Source organism: Pimephales promelas, chromosome 18 (assembly GCF_988280905.1).
Source record: "Pimephales promelas chromosome 18, fPimPro1.hap1.1, whole genome shotgun sequence".
NCBI lineage: Eukaryota > Metazoa > Chordata > Actinopteri > Cypriniformes > Leuciscidae > Pimephales > Pimephales promelas.
In genome coordinates, this window is record NC_142786.1 from 847,883 (window position 1) to 865,543 (window position 17,661).

The 17,661-nt window shown below is 38.0% G+C and overlaps 1 protein-coding gene across 2 annotated transcripts; it reads left to right on the plus strand.

The window, feature by feature from the left end:
- Positions 1 to 1,173: 1,173 nt before the first annotated feature.
- On the plus strand, positions 1,174 to 12,561 carry ppp1r18 (protein phosphatase 1, regulatory subunit 18). 2 transcript variants are annotated; one of them, XM_089122778.1, is made up of 4 exons: positions 1,174 to 1,567; positions 2,380 to 5,733; positions 11,157 to 11,333; positions 11,872 to 12,561. In XM_089122778.1, the coding sequence occupies exons 2-4, from the start codon at positions 2,449 to 2,451 to the stop codon at positions 11,983 to 11,985; spliced, it is 3,576 nt and encodes a 1,191-aa protein (XP_088978904.1). In that variant the 5' UTR covers positions 1,174 to 1,567; positions 2,380 to 2,448; the 3' UTR covers positions 11,986 to 12,561. The 2 variants fall into 2 exon arrangements, with proteins under 2 accessions (XP_088978904.1, XP_039521871.2); XM_039665937.2 differs by having other exon boundaries at positions 1,176 to 1,567; positions 11,157 to 11,337.
- Positions 12,562 to 17,661: the final 5,100 nt, after the last annotated feature.

Sequence of the window (17,661 nt, forward strand, 5' to 3'; positions counted from 1 at the left end):
CTCACAGACTGCAGTCTGATAACCTTCAGCTGATAACGCTAATAACATCCCTTATGAAAAACAACTAAAGGAATCTTGTAGTATTTTAGGACAAACTATTATAGTAACGTTAATCCTATAGGAATACTATAGTATTTTGGGACATAGCCTAGAAGTATAGGTATTAATGAACATCACAGAAGTATTATACACTACTATAGAATACTAATAGCCATAGGATTACTATAGTTCTTTTTCGTAAGGGACGTAACGTCAGACAAATCTGGCCCACTGCCTAATACGAGTTAAACATCTACTACTATATCACACAGGGACCTCTACTCACACAGTAATCTAATAAGATATGATTAATTTTGCCATTTTGTCCTCCTATCCGGTTCTGCATGTATGTAAGAAAGGCTGTAGAACTTCAATTTGTAATTTGTTAGTTTATTGGTGGTACAGAAAACGACACCGCAACCCTTCGGCATGATTGTCCCATGTATTTCAATGAGCGCCAAGGCAATGATTTCCCCCACGGGCTAAATTCACACCACGTGACGGGGCGTTCCCGGGGGCGTTCCCAGACCAACCGACTGTATCTATAGGTACGACCTCACTCGTAGGAATTCGTACGATTTGTCGAAACCCACGTGACGGTTATGTAGGTCGTAATTCATACGAATTGGCTAAATTGTACTAATTCGTACGAGTGAGGTCGTACGAATTGTTACGACTTAGCCACCTCGTAAAATTCGTACGAATTCCCGTGAGATCGGGTTGGAGAAACTAGCAAAAATGACAACTAGTTGACGTCACGTGACCTACTCTGTTCTTCAGGTTCAACTAATATTAGTAAAACAAATATTCCTTATTGTGTGTGTTTTTTTAAATTAATATTTATAAACATTAATTTAAAAAAAAAACTTTCTAGTTATAATGAACATTTTTGATAAATAAAATTGTTGGGTTTTTTTATTTAAAAAATGTACATTACTGGGACTAAAAAGTAGCTATGTGATTATTATGTAATGTATAATTAAGAGCCTAATTAAGGGGAGTTTTTGAACTTTGACTGTTATCTAAGAGCTGGGGTTAATTCCCGTGCCGCCGTCACTCTCCCGTTAACGGCTCGCTCACACACACACACACACACACACACACACACACACACACACACACACACACATGAGGAGATGGAGAACAGATGCGTGTTTTCTCCGGCAATATGGCGCGTGTGCCTGTGATTCTCCTGCTGGAGTTTAATGTAATTATGGGATTACTCTTCCAGTCCTGCGCCGCTAAAGCCGCCCGTGTTTACGACACTGCCGCTCCGGTCCGCGGGACTCACACACGGCTCAGGGAACCGGGAATATGAGCTAACTGGAGCTTTAACTGGGGCTTTATTGCTTGTTGCGTGTTAGACAGGTCGAGGTCGCAGCTTCACTTTCACAGAGAGTGGATGAATTATCAGGACTTTTGATGGTTTCTTTGGAGTTACATTGATGGGAAGATGAACATCGAGCGAGTGGAAACGAGGAAAACTTTATTCCGGTGAATCAGGACTTCAGTCATCCCACAAAATAAGGTATGTAAAAATAATTACTTAAACGTGATTATTGTGTATTAAATAGATAAGTATGTCAAAATAAACATTAATTATAGGCATTTCAGTTGATATAATTGCAGAATAATTGTTTTTCCATGCAACAAATCATAATTTGAGTAGTTGACATGAAAAACGACAAGCATACAATATTATTTTATCTATGAATTATTAGGCTAAGTAATATTTTTCATGTTTAAATTTCTGATTGGTGTTTTTGTGTAAACATTGTTTTGCTGTCTTGTTTTTTTTAGATACTTATCCTGCTGTAAAGCACAAACTACTGAATTAAATTTGATTTGATATTTGGACTGGTTATTAAACATGAAAACTTAATTGCATGTAAATGTGTACGTTAAAAAAAACAATTTGACTATTACTATTTATGTTACCTGCAAAAAAGTGAATTGCAAAAACAAAATAGTGAGCAGTCACAGCACCTAAAATAAGCTTCTTCTCTTATCAATTAGGATTAATATTTTATATCTAAAATCAGAATAAAAATTATAAAATATTGTTATGCAGAATAAAAATGAAGAAATGCATGCTTGTACTGAAAGATGCACATGTCTCTCTATATTTGACTTGAATTTAAAGGTATAGTTCACCCAAAAATTAAATTTACTCACCCTCAAGTTGTTACAATAAATAACATGATTAAATGATGAAAGAATTTTAATTTTTGCTCAAACTATCCCTTTAATAGGATACTGGCAATATAAGATGGTTCATCTGGCAAAGTGCATGACATCTCTCCATTTTAGACAAACCTAAAGTGTTTATTTATTTGACAGGATTCCTGGATGTTCCTGGAAATTCTCTGATCAGTAACACCGCACTGTTTCATCAAGTACCGCGTGGTTATGTCTCTGTCGGCTCTACCGGAATGGAAGCAGCTTCTGCTGGAGAGAAAGCGAAGAGAGGAGGAGGAGAGAGAGAGACGAGAGAGGGAAGAAGAGGAGCGGATGGCCAGCATGCCGGCCTGGAAGCGAGGGATCATCCAGAGAAGGAGAGCGAAGCAAGACGAGGAGCGAGAGAGAGAGAGAGACGGAGGACAGAATTCTCCGGATGTCCTGGGAATCTCGGAAGACGTCGTCACAGAGCAAACGGATAGTAAACTCACACATCACCTTCAGACCGAAGTGCAAAAACAGATATCCAAAAAAGAAACCATCAGCCCCATCCAACAGAACCCCTTCATTCGCTCCGAGAACAGCTTTCGGAGAGATAACAGAGGGAAGGAGGTGATTAGAGATGGAGAGAATGAGTGCGGAAGAGAAAGGAATAGGGAAACTGAGATTTGGAGAGGACGGGATAGAGAGATGTGGTTTGAGAAGACGGGAAATAAAAGCGAGGGACGAGAGCGAGATCGAAGCACTGGGAGAGAAACCAGAGACGTGGAAATCAGCAAATCCCAATTTTCTCCGGTCGTAGGTCTCCGCACGATCCAGGCAAACAACATTATCATCATCGAAAGAGACAAAAATGGTAAGGAAAAACCGGATAGGATGAATAAGGAGGTGGAGGAGGAAGAAAAGAGGATGCGGATGGATTTGAGAGAGTTTCTGGCTTGCGGAGGAAGCGTGACGGAGATTAGGGCCTCGGAGGTATTGATCATCAAGCCATCCGTGATCGACGAGAAAAGAGAAACGGAGATTGCTGGGATGCCGGAAAGAGGGAGCGGTGAGGAACGTTTAGAGAGGGATGGGATTTGGAGATCGATGCGCTTGACGTCGAGGACTGTCATGCAAAGAGCGGAGATATTTCCGAACCACAAGGATAAGGCGACTCAAGAATGTAGTGGACGGGTTAGTTTGCTGCTCAGTAAGTTTGGGGAACATCCCAAACCTCCGATGCGCTCCAAGAGCACGGATTGCTTCAACCGACCGGGAAAGAATCGGGATAGATACAGCACTGGGGACCTGTTTGTGCCGGAGGATCAGAGCACGGAAACGAGTCCGACGTCTAGGGGTGTTCCCAAACGCTCCTTCAGCTTCTCCGACCGTGTGGTTTCCCAACAGGAGAACCGTGAGGGAAAGACAGACTTTAAGAAGATGGAAAGGACGTATTCTGATCGTAGGGTCAAGACACGGGTAACGGGCGCGGACCCATCGGAGAATCAATCGAGGTTCACCAGGAGATGGGGCCGACCCAAACATGACGAGCCGATGCTTGAAAAGAGACAAAAAGAACGAAGAGTTGAAAATAAGAATGATTTTACATGTGGAGATACAGAGGAACAGGCTTCAAGTGTGGATGGAGAAGAGGGATTCACTCGGGTCTCCGTTAAAAACCAAGAGGGGGTCACATTCGCTCGACGAGTTCCCATCAAACAAGATGGGAGGGAGAGCAGCTCGGGAATAGAGATCAAGAGAGTGAGGGAGGAGAATGGGAAAGAAAGTAAACAGAGAGAGGTGATGGAAAGGCAGACACTCATAGAAGTCAAAACGGAGGCAAAAACAGAATCCGATAAGGATGAGGAAACCGTCGGAGCTTCAACGCAATCCCATGGTGCAAGTATCCCATCCTCAGATGACGGTACTATCGATTTCTCTGCAGGAATTCAGTGCAAATGCGTCAACACTCCCTTTGAAGATCCCAGTTGCCCATCTAAGGCCTACGCCGGACAAACTTGCCAAGAAAAAGCCCTATCAGACGGAGAACTTAAGAGGGCAGGGGATGTGTTTCCAGACAAGATATCTTCCGAAATGAGTAAACAGGATCAAAAAGAGCACCAGAACTTTCCAAAACGAGCCACAGAGGAGATCAGTTTGACCTCACAGCAATCTTTTACACAGGGACTGAGCAAACTCTGCACCCAAGAGGGAGTCGCCATCCCCAGGACTGTGTTTTATGGGGTCGATATATTAGCAGAAAGGAGAGCGAGTCTCCCTGTCGGGGATGGACAACTGGAGAGGAGAGGGAGCTGGAAGGCAGGTCGACCTTTGACACGAGTCGAGTCCTTAAAAGAGAGAATTCGTCAACAAGAGAAGGAAATGCAGAAAGGCAGGGAAGCTGATAAAGAAGGGGGCAACAGAGAACAGGAAGAAAACACACTACAGTCTGTCAGACCGTTTGACGTCACACAGGACGCTAGCATGGCAAAGTCAAGCCCTCAACTTCCTCTTCCTGTTTCTCAGTCGCTCTTGCAGAAGTCAGACTCGACAGAAAGAGAAGTTGGGGAGATCTCTATCCGAGACGCTTTCGAGAGCAAGAACACGGAGAGAGGGACCGAACGCCATGTAGAGATCGCTTGTAGAGCACAAGACGAGACAAAAGAGAGAGAGGACGAGCTGTTAGAGGAAGAGTACCTCCCTCCCTCTCTCTCTCCCTCCCCAACACTCTCGGACTCGTTAGACGCCATGAGCCGGATATATAACCTCAAGACTGTTGGGTCCAGGACTGCAGTGTGTATCAGTGAACGATCGGCGGATTTGCCCCCACATAGTGGACCTCAAGGTAAATACAACCCTATTAGACAAGCGCCGTCACCGGATGTCCTACCAGAAACGGTAAAACTGTGGAATCATGGGAGGGACGGTGAGAAACCTGAGACGATTGAGTCCACAGGTGTTCAGATGGTACAGCGCCTACAGCTGAGGGAACCGGAAGCCGGATGTGGTTCCCAAAACGACAGAAAGGTACAGACCAGAATGGAGAATAGCCGTATTAAAGAACCGGAGGTCCAGGAAGCCAAAAGACCAGACATCTTAAGGGAAACACAAGCGTCAACAAGTCCTAGATTCCCAAAAGCCCAACAGAAAGTACCTCCTAAACAAACGTCATTCACAATCAACGCCCGCAACTCAGAATCAACAACCAAACCTCCAGAACCGTGTGCCGCGTCCCCTTCTACAACCCCATCTCCACCTCTCTTCTCTATCAGAAGCGCCTCAGGTGGACCGGGTAAAAGAGGGACGACCATCACAATCACCCCTAGAAGACCTGCAGGGATATCAACGCCTAGTAGCGTCCCAACAGGGACTCCCAAAGCGGCGCCACCGGCCAACGTTCCCACGCCCGCTCCCAGCAACACCAGGGAAACGGGGAAGAAGAGGTTTCCCACAGCAGAGGAGATCGAAGTGATCGGAGGGTACCAGAACCTCGAGCGCTCCTGCTTGGCGAAGAGCAAAGCGGCCACCAAAGCGGTGAGTGTTTCTTGTGTTTACGCGTGACATTCACAACGAGATGCTGCGCTCATAATATCAAGAGCATGCAACTTAAACGTTTGGATCGGTAAGATTTTAATGTTTTTAAAATAAGTCTCGTTTGCTCACCAAGGCTGTGTTTATTTGACTAAAAATACAGTATGTGAATATACAGTAAAGTGTCATTTATTCCTGAATTTATCATCATTACTCCAGTCTTCAGTGTCACATGATCCTCCAGAAATCACTCTAATATGAGGATGTGATGATCAAGAAACATTTATGATTAATATCTTTCTATTCATCAAGGAATCCTGAAAATAAATTGTACACGACCGAATGTTCCTTGATCATCACATCCTCATATTAGAGTGATTTCTGGAGGGTTATGTGACACTGAAGACTGGAGTAATGATGATAAATTCAGCTTTGATCACACACTGTGAAAAAATATTGTTGGTTTAACTTAAAAAAATGAAATGACCTGGTTGCCTTAATTTTAAATTCATTGAAATGGAAAAATTGAGTTAATACAATGAAAGTGATTGATTTAATCGTCAGAAACTCAAAACATTATGTTATCTGAACTACATTAATTATTTAAGTTGATTTGACAAAAGAAAAATGTTTTGATTACAAATCATGAAAATATTTTTTACAGTGCAGGAATAAATGACATTTTAAAATATATTGACATAGAAAATGTATTTTAAATTGTCATAATATATATATATATATTTTATTGAGTGCCTTCTTGTCTCGTTTGGTTTTAAGTTTGTATTGCAGTTTTATATCTGTGTCTCTTTTATTCCTTGTAAAGCACTTCGGTTGTGTTTTAAATGTGCTCTATAAATAAATGATTGATTGATATTTCATAATATTACTTTTTTATTGTTTTTTAATCAAATAAACGCAGCCTTGGAGAGCAAAAGAGACTTATTTTAAAAACATTAAAAATCGTACTGATCCAAAACTTTTGCACAACAGTGTACTGTATATGCAGTGAAATAGCGTAATGCAGTGTGTTTGTGGTTTAGTGGGATTTCTAATTTCAAAGAAACACCTGAACGCACTTAGAAAGATTCCCAAGAATAAATCAAAGTGTGATCTGTCAATAGTCAGGCCAGAAGATCTCTTTCGTCTTTGATTGTGGCGAGGCAGTTGCTCAGTCAGTGTTAATCCTGGATAAGCCTTATCTCTCACGCCATCACAGTTCACAGGTGAAGATTTAACACATTTAAACACTGCATAAAAAAGACAAATCAGAACATGAATTCGGGAAGAAGCACCTGACTCATTCTGGAGTTGTTCAACACACCTTTAAAATTCACTTCTTGGCTTAAACAAACAAACAAAACAAACAAAACACCAAGGCTGGCTTTAACGTAGTCTAAGAATAGATAGGGGTTAATCTATCGCAGTCGTGCTTCTTCAGTGCCTTTAACCCTGACACTGTCCTGTCTGACCTCGACGTGTGTGAGGCGAAAATGACCCAGAGATGTAATGATTGTAATGCTGTAGACCAGTTTGATTGAACTTGACTACTAATTTTATCTATAGGATTTTAATCCACTGAATCCCAACGTAAAGCAAAAGATTATAATATGCATTACCGGTCGAAACATGCGATTTTTAAATGTTTTTATTTCATAAATCAGTAATATTGTGAAATATGATTATTACACGTTAAAGTATCTGTTAAATAAAGCTGTTTTCTGCCTTAATATAATTAAATGTAATTTATTCCTGTGATCAAAGCTGAATTTATCATCATTACTCCAGTCTTCAGTGTCACATGATCCTCCAGAAATCACTCTAATATGAGGATCAAGACACATTTATGATTATTATCAGTGTTGAAAACTGAATTCTCAAGATTCTTTGATGAATAGAAAGTTCAAAAGAACAGCATTTATTTGAAATAGAATCTTTTATACCATTTAAATGTCTTTACTGTAAATTTAATGCATCCTTGCTATTTATTATTATTCCTTATGGTAGTGTTTCATAGTTTCCACAAAAAACAAAAAAAAAAGTTTCCAACACTGATAATAATCATAAATGTTTCTTGAGCATCAGATCCTCATATTAGAGTGATTTCTGGATAATATAATATTAATATTATAATATAAATAATAATATTTCACAATAATAACCACACACATATATTTGCTCTACATCTATATATATATATATATATATATATATATATATTTTGCAAAATAATAAACGCAAAGCTTGGTAATATTTTCTGAGATTCCTTGGAAACTGCGAAATGATCCTTCTATTGCATTGTCTTCACTGTTTATACAAAAACATAGAAAGCACAACTAATGTAGTCTCTGTTCCACGAGCGAATGCATCTAATGAGCCGAAACAGTCGAACGATGATGTTTACTGATGTTAACTTTATTCTCGAGTCGCAGCGGGAGGAATTAAAGCTCGTAGGGAACGCCGGACATTTATGATGGCATCTGATACATCTGTGAGACTGACACACACACACACACACACAGGATACACTGATGAACGCTTGGCTTCCCTAAACTGTGCAGTTCCTCCGTCGAGCTGAAAAACACTGACACACACTCTTCTGGAAACTTTCACTTCTGGAAACATATCACATCTAATATCAGCAGAGTTTGCTGTGGAGGTTGCGATGTGGGTTAATGGCCGATCTCATCAAACGAAGCGTTGTGGAGTAAGTGGGACACAGCCGACACAAAAGAGCTCAACCGAGCAGAAACGGGACGACAGAGTCTGAATGAAAGAAAGAATGACCTCTTCTTTTAGATGGGCTTTCACACGGAGTTAATAGAGCAGCAGTGTAACCACACACACACACACACACACACACACACACTAACTTCTGCCAGGAACCGGAGTGAAATATACATCAAGAGAACACAATAATGAACTGGACTCTTGAGCTAAAAGAACACAAGCGTTTATGATCACAATAATAAAACAACTGCTGTTTCAATTTAAGTGGAGAAAGCAAACATACGTCTGTTAGAAGCTAATGCTTTTAAACTCACAATACATACTGATTTCTACAATAGAATATAGTAACTTCATATTTGTTCATTAAAGGCCTACACTCTAAAAATGCTGGGTTGTTTTAACCCAACTTTGGGTCAAATATAGACAAACCCAAACGTTTGGTTAAAATGTAATTAAAAAATTTAACCCAATGGCTGGGTTTGTCCATATCTGTCCCATTTTTAGAGTGTACATCTACTTTATTAAACCGGGGTTTGAGAGGCGAATGCAGGAAGTTTGAGAATTGCGGAAATGCAAAAAAAAAAAAAAAACATTAAAAAAAATTTAAAAAGTACAATAAAGAATCAAACACACTAAATAAAGAAATATTTGTTTATTTGCATGTCATGTGGCCATTAACTGATGATAGAGAACTGTGAACATGCAAATGTGTTAGAAATATTGACTTGATAATAACCACGCCAGCCGTGCACAACACCAGTACAAGTCTAACAATATCTGAGAAAATACACCATGTCTCTTGATTTAAGGGCGTTTACATATTTCTATGGAAAACTGGGCAAAAATACTAAGGAATAAGATCATTTTTGTAATGTACACAACATTTAAAGCTATGACTTTCTGCTAATGTTTAAGGCCTTAGTTTGTGTAAGTGTAAACCTGTGAAAGCCCTACAGAAACCATGTCATATGCTGATTTGAAACTCAATTATTCATAACATTTCTGATTATTATCATTGTTGAAAACAGTTATGCTGCTTCATTTATACATTTTCATTTTTTCAGGAATAGAAAGTTCAAAACAGAAATTATTTGATAAAATATTTTGTGATCATATAAATTATTTTACTGTCATTTAAAAAACGAAAGGTGCTGAATACAATATATATATATATATATATATATATATATATATATATATATATATATATATACACTGCTCAAAAAAATAAAGGGAACACTAAAATAACACATCATAGATCTGAATGAATTAATTAATCTTATTAAATATTTTTTTCTTATTTTTACTTTTTAAGTGTTGTTTAAGTGTTCCCTTTATTTTTTTGAACAGTATATATATATATATATATATATATATATATATATATATATATATATATATAATATGAAGTAGCACAACTGTTTTCATCACTGATGATAATAATAATCATAAATGTGTCTTGATCATCAGATCCTCATATTAGAGTGATTTGTGAAGGATCATGTGACACTGAAGACTGGAGTAATGATGATAAATTCAGCTTTGATCACAGGAATAAATTATACTGTACTATATATTCTCATAGAACACAGATGATTTAAATTAGAATATTATTTCAGATTTTTTGCTGTATTTACTGTATGTTTGATCAAATATATGCAGCCTTGGCTAGACTAGTAAATAAATTCCCCATTCAAAACTGCACATTAAAAGCAGAGCATTGCATGAACCGCTAAACTGTACACATGCATGAAGGGGATCGCGTGTATTTTTACAACCCTAACTAATGTGTGTTTTATTTGTCTGCAACATTTCGGGGTTTTTAAAGCAGTCTCGTGACAAACTCTCGGCTACTTCCTCCTCATATCTTTGTCACTTCCTGTAACACACACACACACACACCCACACACACAACCAAGACCAGCCTTAGTTTTATCAGTTCATGCTAATTTCAGTTAACGCGTTATATTAGACAGCGTGTGTGTGAATGTGTCTCTGCTCCAGGAGTCATTACCCCGGTTTACACTCTGACCACATCTAACCTTCGCTCTTCCTCCTGTTCGTGCTCGCACAGTTCCCATAATGCATTGCAGCACCACCGCTGACCCCCTGCAGGTCGACTGACGTCAGTCTGTTAAGCCACGATAATGCTGCTTTCTCTCTGTATGGTGTGTGAGTGTTGTGTGTTTGCTGAGGGACTATAAAGGCGTCTTCACTGTGCCAGCTCGAAATTCAGTGCAAAGACAGAAGCCAGAGTAAAAAGTGACATTTTGAAGTAGGAAGAAATTATACGAGTAGGAATTATTATTTTCAGGTAAAATGTATTCCAATAATTTTTGTTTTATTTCCTACTTTGTACAAATACATTTTCACAGTGTATTTACACTAAATTTTGATGTAGGATTTTGAATCAATTTCTACTCAAAACTGGCAAGAAAATGTCAAAAAATTATATTATAAATCGTATTAAATAATAATTATAATGATTTTTAATCATTATATAATAATTATAAATGAATCTAAATAGATCTATATCTATCTAACTATCTGTCTGTCTATCTATCTATATATTAAAGAATTTAAAACTCTCATGTAAACACGTGTGTATTGTTACACTGACTCACCCTCTCTCTCTTTCTCTCTCTCTCTGTCTCTCATTCTCGGTCTCTCTCTCTCTCTCTCTCTCTCTCTCGGTGCAGGTGAAGGTGAAGGTGTGTTTCGACGAGGTCCAGCTGGAGAGAGTGTGTGAGTACCCTTCAGAAGACTGTGTGTTAGCATCGCTCCCCTACTCTCCTCATCCCGGGCCGGAGGACGGAGCGAGGGAAGAGGAGGAGGATGAAGAGGACGAGAGCACAGGAAGGGTCCGGGTCCTAAAAGTGGGTCAGTGGCTTCTACATTACATCAACATTAAAACAAGCAGACTCCATGAGAAGCAATGAGACATGTTTATTCTCTTTCAGTCGTGGAGCAACAGGTCTGAGATTTGAGTTCACGTTGACAACTGTTACTCTCTAAAAATGCTGGGTTGTTTCAACCCCTAATTGGGTCAAATATGGACAAATCCAACAGTTAGGTAAAAATAAAAAATGTAACTGTTGGGTTTGTCCATATTTAACCCAATTTGGGTTGAAACAACCCAGCATTTTAAGCCAAACAGGAAATTGGAAAAAACAGCATTTCCTACATCCACACACACACACACAGTGTGAGTGCCTGAGTGTGAGAAGCAGAAATACTGCTAATATATGTTTCCTACATGCACTTTATGCACATACTTTATGCAAATGTAACACTCTAAAAAAAACTATCTATCATTAGAAAAACCTTAATTGCACATTTTTTAAAAATTTTTTTTTTACATAAACAGTTTTTTCTAACTGTAATTTTAAATGTTATATTTTGTCTTTTTTCCAGATGAATCCTGTAAACGAGTCTCTAAATGACAAACCATGGCATCCTTTAGATTTAAAATTCTTTACTTTGGCAGAAGGTGTAAGTAATAATAAACTTTTTAAAATGTGGTTTTAAAATGATTTTATATATATATATATCTGTTTCATGATCAGCGCTCTGATCCACAGAATGATCTGCTCAGGTCCGATATGATGTTTGCACAATTTACAGAGTTTTATGATTAAAACCTTTTATGATCTGAAGCCTCTTCATTAAAAAAAAAAAAAAAAGATATATATAGCTGGAATAGATTTATTTCATTTTATTGTATTATCCCGCATCACACTGAGGGAATTTATTTTTATTTATAAATGAAAATGAAATGCTCGTCCTCTGATTGTCACATGAGAGTTGACTCTCTCTTATGAAAGTATGGTTATGATTAGCTACTGAAGATTAGAATAAATACTGTCATGAACACTGATATATGATGTTTGTTTAAAATATAGATCTGTTTTCATCATGAGATTGTAAAATAGAATTTTGTCATTGCATATAGAATTATGTGTTGACGGGTCACTCCTGGATTTTTACAATGCAATCAAATAAAAATCCAATTTTTTGTATATTGTTTGTACTTGAAACCCAGTTTCGACTTTCCAACGAAATGAAGAAGCACCTGTAAAATATTAATAAACATTACAGACAGTGTGTGTGTGAGTGTGTTATAAAAAGGGAGCAATCTAAAATCTTTGACTGGACGTTTAATCTATTCTATAACAAACTGCTTGTATTACAGCGCCACCTTCTGGTTATTCACAGTCATGATGAATGATGCTTCACATTAAATCATCTGAAATATTGATGAGATGCCAATCTGCACAGTGCCTCTGGACAGTTAAATCATTTTACATGTATATAGATTAGCCTAGTTATTTAATTTCAATTTACTGCCTTAGAGATTGTTTCTGCTCACAGCATTGGTACTTTAGACCAAAACAAGTTTTCAGGTGAAATGTTGCGTTTCTGATTAGGTATCCCTGACATATAACATGAAAAGACCCATTTTGGTTAATATGTTCAAAAATATGATTTGTTTATAGCTACTAGCTAGCTTTCCCATTCAGCATTGTTGTGTAGGCTACAATCACAATCACATCATTTTCAGATATGTTCCCTTACAAGTGTGTCCTGCCTCAACTAGTAGGCTAGTACCCAAATAGTTCCATAGTTCATAGCTTACTTATGGATCACTTTACATGTAGGCTACCATTACAAAGACAACAATGAGCCTAAGAGTCAATGTTATTAGTGTTAGCTTGCTAATATCTGATCTCCCCTGCACTTTCTTCACTCCAACCATCTTGTCATTAAAAAATGGGATAATTAGCTTGTTTGTTGCTACACCTCCTCTGATTCCAAATCACGCGGGTAGCCGTGAATCACGCGACACTTGGACATTTAAGATGTGCTCCGGAGTTTGGTAAGGACTACCGTACCAGCAGATTGAACCCGTTTTCTTAGGTATGTTCATTTCTTCTGCACTTTTTCGCCTATTTGCAGCCAGTCATCACTTAAATACACATTTTCCCCAAATCATTTTAACATTCTAGATGAGCGGGAAAATCCTAACGGCTCTTCTCGCGCTGTTGAGTGTGTGAGGGTAAAAAGTGTTTTGTTTTGTTTTAATAATATTATGAAGCGATAATCTCACCCCACGTGACCCCAATGTAAATTTTAGAGCTTAAAAAGTACCACAGTACTATGTTTTGAACATTATACCATTGTAATACCGTGGAAGTGCCATAAATACCATACTAGATAAGATTGTAATCGGTACAGTGAGTGAGTATCCTACCAACCATAGCCTCAATATGTAGCCTACGCCTACCTTACTGCTTTGTAAAGTCTGTCTACACAACAACAATCTGTAATATGTGTATTGTATTTAAAAAGCTATATGCTATATGCCAGTATGGGATAACTAGTCACTTAAATGTTTCTAAAATGTTAATTTCTAGAGTGGTTTGTGTGGAGCTAATCAATTACCCTTAAATACCACCACTAGATGTCAGCAGAATTCTGTGGCAAACTTCATGCTTAATTATCATGAAGATGAAAGATTTCGCCTGCTTCCATTAATCAGACCCCAAATGTGCCTGATCCCCTACCGGATCACATCATCTCTGAATCCCATCACCATTTCTACATGTCAATTAACAGCCATTTTTAGACTGAGTGTCTCGACACCTGCTCATGATGGCCCTGCTCCGGGACTCGTCAGCTCTATTCCTGCTCTATAATCACCCTGTACTCGTTAAGACCTCTTGTGTAGTGATTAAACAGGGTGTAAATATATGCTCTGACAACCATTCAAGTATGACTCTTCACTAAATGATGCCAGGAATTTGATTATATTCGATTTGATTATTTTGGAAGTCCTCCACATTTATGTCTTTAGCATATTTACAAATATTTTTAAATAATTAATATTTGACAAAACAATAGACCATTTTGTTAAGACAGTGTCTTTTAGTATATAATCTAGCCTACGTTTTATTCTGGTAAGTTATGAACTGTCAAGACTAGTCTTAGCGGTTTATGCAAGTGGCCACAAGTTGATTTTACATTCATATTTCCACGCATCATAGTTTTTATAAGCGATTAATTATCATTTTTTTATTCTGCATTGGAATTTCATTGTCAGACTGAAGCATGACGGCACATTTCTGCATCTCTATTATAGATGTTGTACGGCGTCAGTCTGATATTGTATTAGTTTAACAGCAGCTTGATTTAGAAATATTGCAGGTTTGTTTTTTTGGCTTTCTTCTTGTCGTTTTAGGCCCATATGTTGTGTATTCTCTTTGCTTTATCATGGTAATTTCCACTTACCATGTGATTTGTGCTCTTAATTTGGTTCGAAACATCTGCTGAGAGCATAAACATTAAGAGTGATATTAAGGCATCAGGAATCATGCAGTCAGTAACAGATTGCTGTTAATCTCATCCCATGATCCCAGAAGTTTCATGTCTTTTGAAGGCTCCTGTGCTGTTTTATATGTGTGTGTGTATACAAATGCATATGTCTGTGTATAAATGACAGCACATGTCTGTGTTTTGAATGCGGTGTGCTGTCAGATGTGGCTTTCTCACTGTACATAGGGTTCAGTCTGGAAATAGTTCTGTTCCCAAAAGGCAAGTCACACCACCGAACACGGATAGCTCTCACAGACACTCGCACCAGTTAATTACACCTCGATTGTAGTTCTGCTCAGATCCTTGAACACTCACTGTGTGTGTCAGATCCAGACATTGCATTGCTCTACCTGAGCGCACCTTTAGTTTTCATGTTGCACAGATATGATGACTTTATTTGAGCTCATGCAAGCCAAACATAAGCTTTAGTTTTTTATAGACTATTCATCTTCCTTGACTAAACTTAATGTAACTAACATGAACTAACCTTGAGCAACATTTGTTTCAGTATTTGACGTTAGTCATTACAAATTCAGCTGTTCGTTGTGTGTTCATGTTAGTTCACAGTGCAGTAGCTAATATTAACAAATGCATTGTTAATATTGTTCATTCTTAGTTCATATTAGCTTAGGTGAACCTTATTGTAAAGTGTTGCCCAAATAATGCATGCATTAATTCTTCTTAGATAGATACTCACTTGTTCTTCTCACAGAAATCTGATAAATGTGATGCTGGTGCATTTTATTCCCTCCAGCTTGAATGCACTACAGGTCAATGTTCTCTTTTCAATGGCGAGCTTGTAGAATAACACATTTATTGTCAACATTTTATTGTTGCACTTAAAAAAAACATTGATTTTGGCTTTTATTTATGTGTCATACTGAGCTGCTGTCAGGAATTTGAGCGGATGCGAGCTGCTAGTCACCACAGTGATGCAATGAGTCTAAAACACTTCAGTGCCAGAGCCTTTCAGACACACACTCATGTACAAAAATGAAAATGAAGTCTTGAGCATCATTTATTCACCTTCAGATCAGATCAGACTTCAGTGTGGCGAATGAGAAGCTGGAATAGTTGCTGTTTGTCATGCAATGAAGATGGATGTGTGTATTCAGCATCGTCAGTTATGAATGACTGTGCATTGCATTATATTTCAGGTGTAAAGCACATGCATTTTTATAGTCTATTTTTGTCTTTTCTACAGAGCTGGTGTTATTTTGTGCAGATACTGAAAGCTCATTGTGCGTTTCTCTGAAGAAAAGACGTCATTGGTTAGGAATGACACTGTAAAAACTGCAAAAGATATGGTAAACGCTGTGCGGTGAAACCCTGTTAAAACATTACATTTACAGTTTTTGGAAGTGAAAAAGAAAAAGTCATTATATTAATTACAGTAAAAAAACATAAACTGACATTCCCTGACACTTCACATTTGATGCATGTTAGTTGAAATAATTCGTTTTTTCGAATCCGTTATGTACATTAGGGTTTTAATGTTTATTAAATGCATGTGTGTCACCATTATGGTGTTCAGTGTTTGTGTGAATGACTGTGCAGCTTCTGTTTATTATTAGTATGAACTTTGTGATGGTCTTTGATTGATCATGTGACTCGTAACTCTACTTTGTTTGGTAGTCGTCAGTGTATTACAACAATACAAAACGATATTAGTTATTTAATAGGTCAATAAATAAACATGATATCAGATTCTCGTCCTAGGGCGTCATATACTGACGCTTTTTACAATGTGTCAAACGCACATGGCACCCTTTAGCGTCAATATAACACACTTTGGTTATGGTTAGGCCACTAGGAGGCGCCTTCTGGCCCATATATATCTGCGTCTCATATTGATGCTAAAGGGTGCCATGTGCGTTCGATATATATATGCATTGTCAAAAGCGTCAGTATATGACGCCTTGGGATGAGAAAGGGCTGGAAATACGTCTATTTACTGTAAATTATAAGTAAAATATTGCTACCGTATTTTTTACAGTAAATTTCGGACATTTTTTGCTATAAATTCTCGATTTTTTGCGGATTTTTTTTTTAGTTTTTACAGTGCATGACTGAGAATGTGCACTTTCCCTTTAAACAGCGTTAGTGTTTGGGAGTTTTGAGCTGGATTTGGTCCAGGAGTGTGTGTTCGAGAGGGATCAGCCGTTTCAGGGTTTAATCTGAAGTGTTTTCCAGAGGGATGTCGGTCTGGTGTTGTGGTCAGAGTTTGGCGTTGGTATCTGGAAGGTTGCAGGTTTAATTCCCACAAGGACTGACCTATGAATTATCACCGTTGTGTCTTATCAAGACACTTAACCTCGGGCTACTCCATGGAGATTGACCCCATAATAAATTAATGGTGTGATGCTGTAGAAAATCATAGAGACAAACACTGGCTGTGGTGTAGGTTTAGATTCGACTTTATCACGGCTGTATTATCTGGTCTTGATCCTGTTGCTTGTTGAAGTCTCTTCTGCTCAGCAAGGCTGCATTTATTTGATCAAAAATAGTATATATATTAGGGCTGTAACGATACACCAAACCCACGATTCGGTTCGTATCACGATTTTTGACCCACGATTCGATTCGTATCGCGATTCTATCACGGGGGCGGGGCTTGGGATGAAAAATAGATTTTGAGAGGAAAAAATATACAAGTATTTTTATTAAATAACATTTGGAAAAACGTATAGAATCTGAAAAACAATATATATATATATATATATATTATTTCCGTGTAAATCATCTGTTTTCTATGTGAATATACAGTAAAGTGTAATTTATTCATGTGATCAAAGCTGAATTTATCATCATTACTCAAGCCTTCAGTGTCAC

Coding starts and splice junctions, on each gene's coding strand:
- ppp1r18 (XM_089122778.1), top strand. CDS start 2,449: ATGTCTCTGTCGGCTCTACCGGAATGGAAGCAGCTTCTGCTGGAGAGA. Junction 5,734..11,156: donor GCAAAGCGGCCACCAAAGCG/GTGAGTGTTTCT, acceptor CTCTCGGTGCAG/GTGAAGGTGAAGGTGTGTTT. Junction 11,334..11,871: donor GAAGGGTCCGGGTCCTAAAA/GTGGGTCAGTGG, acceptor TCTTTTTTCCAG/ATGAATCCTGTAAACGAGTC.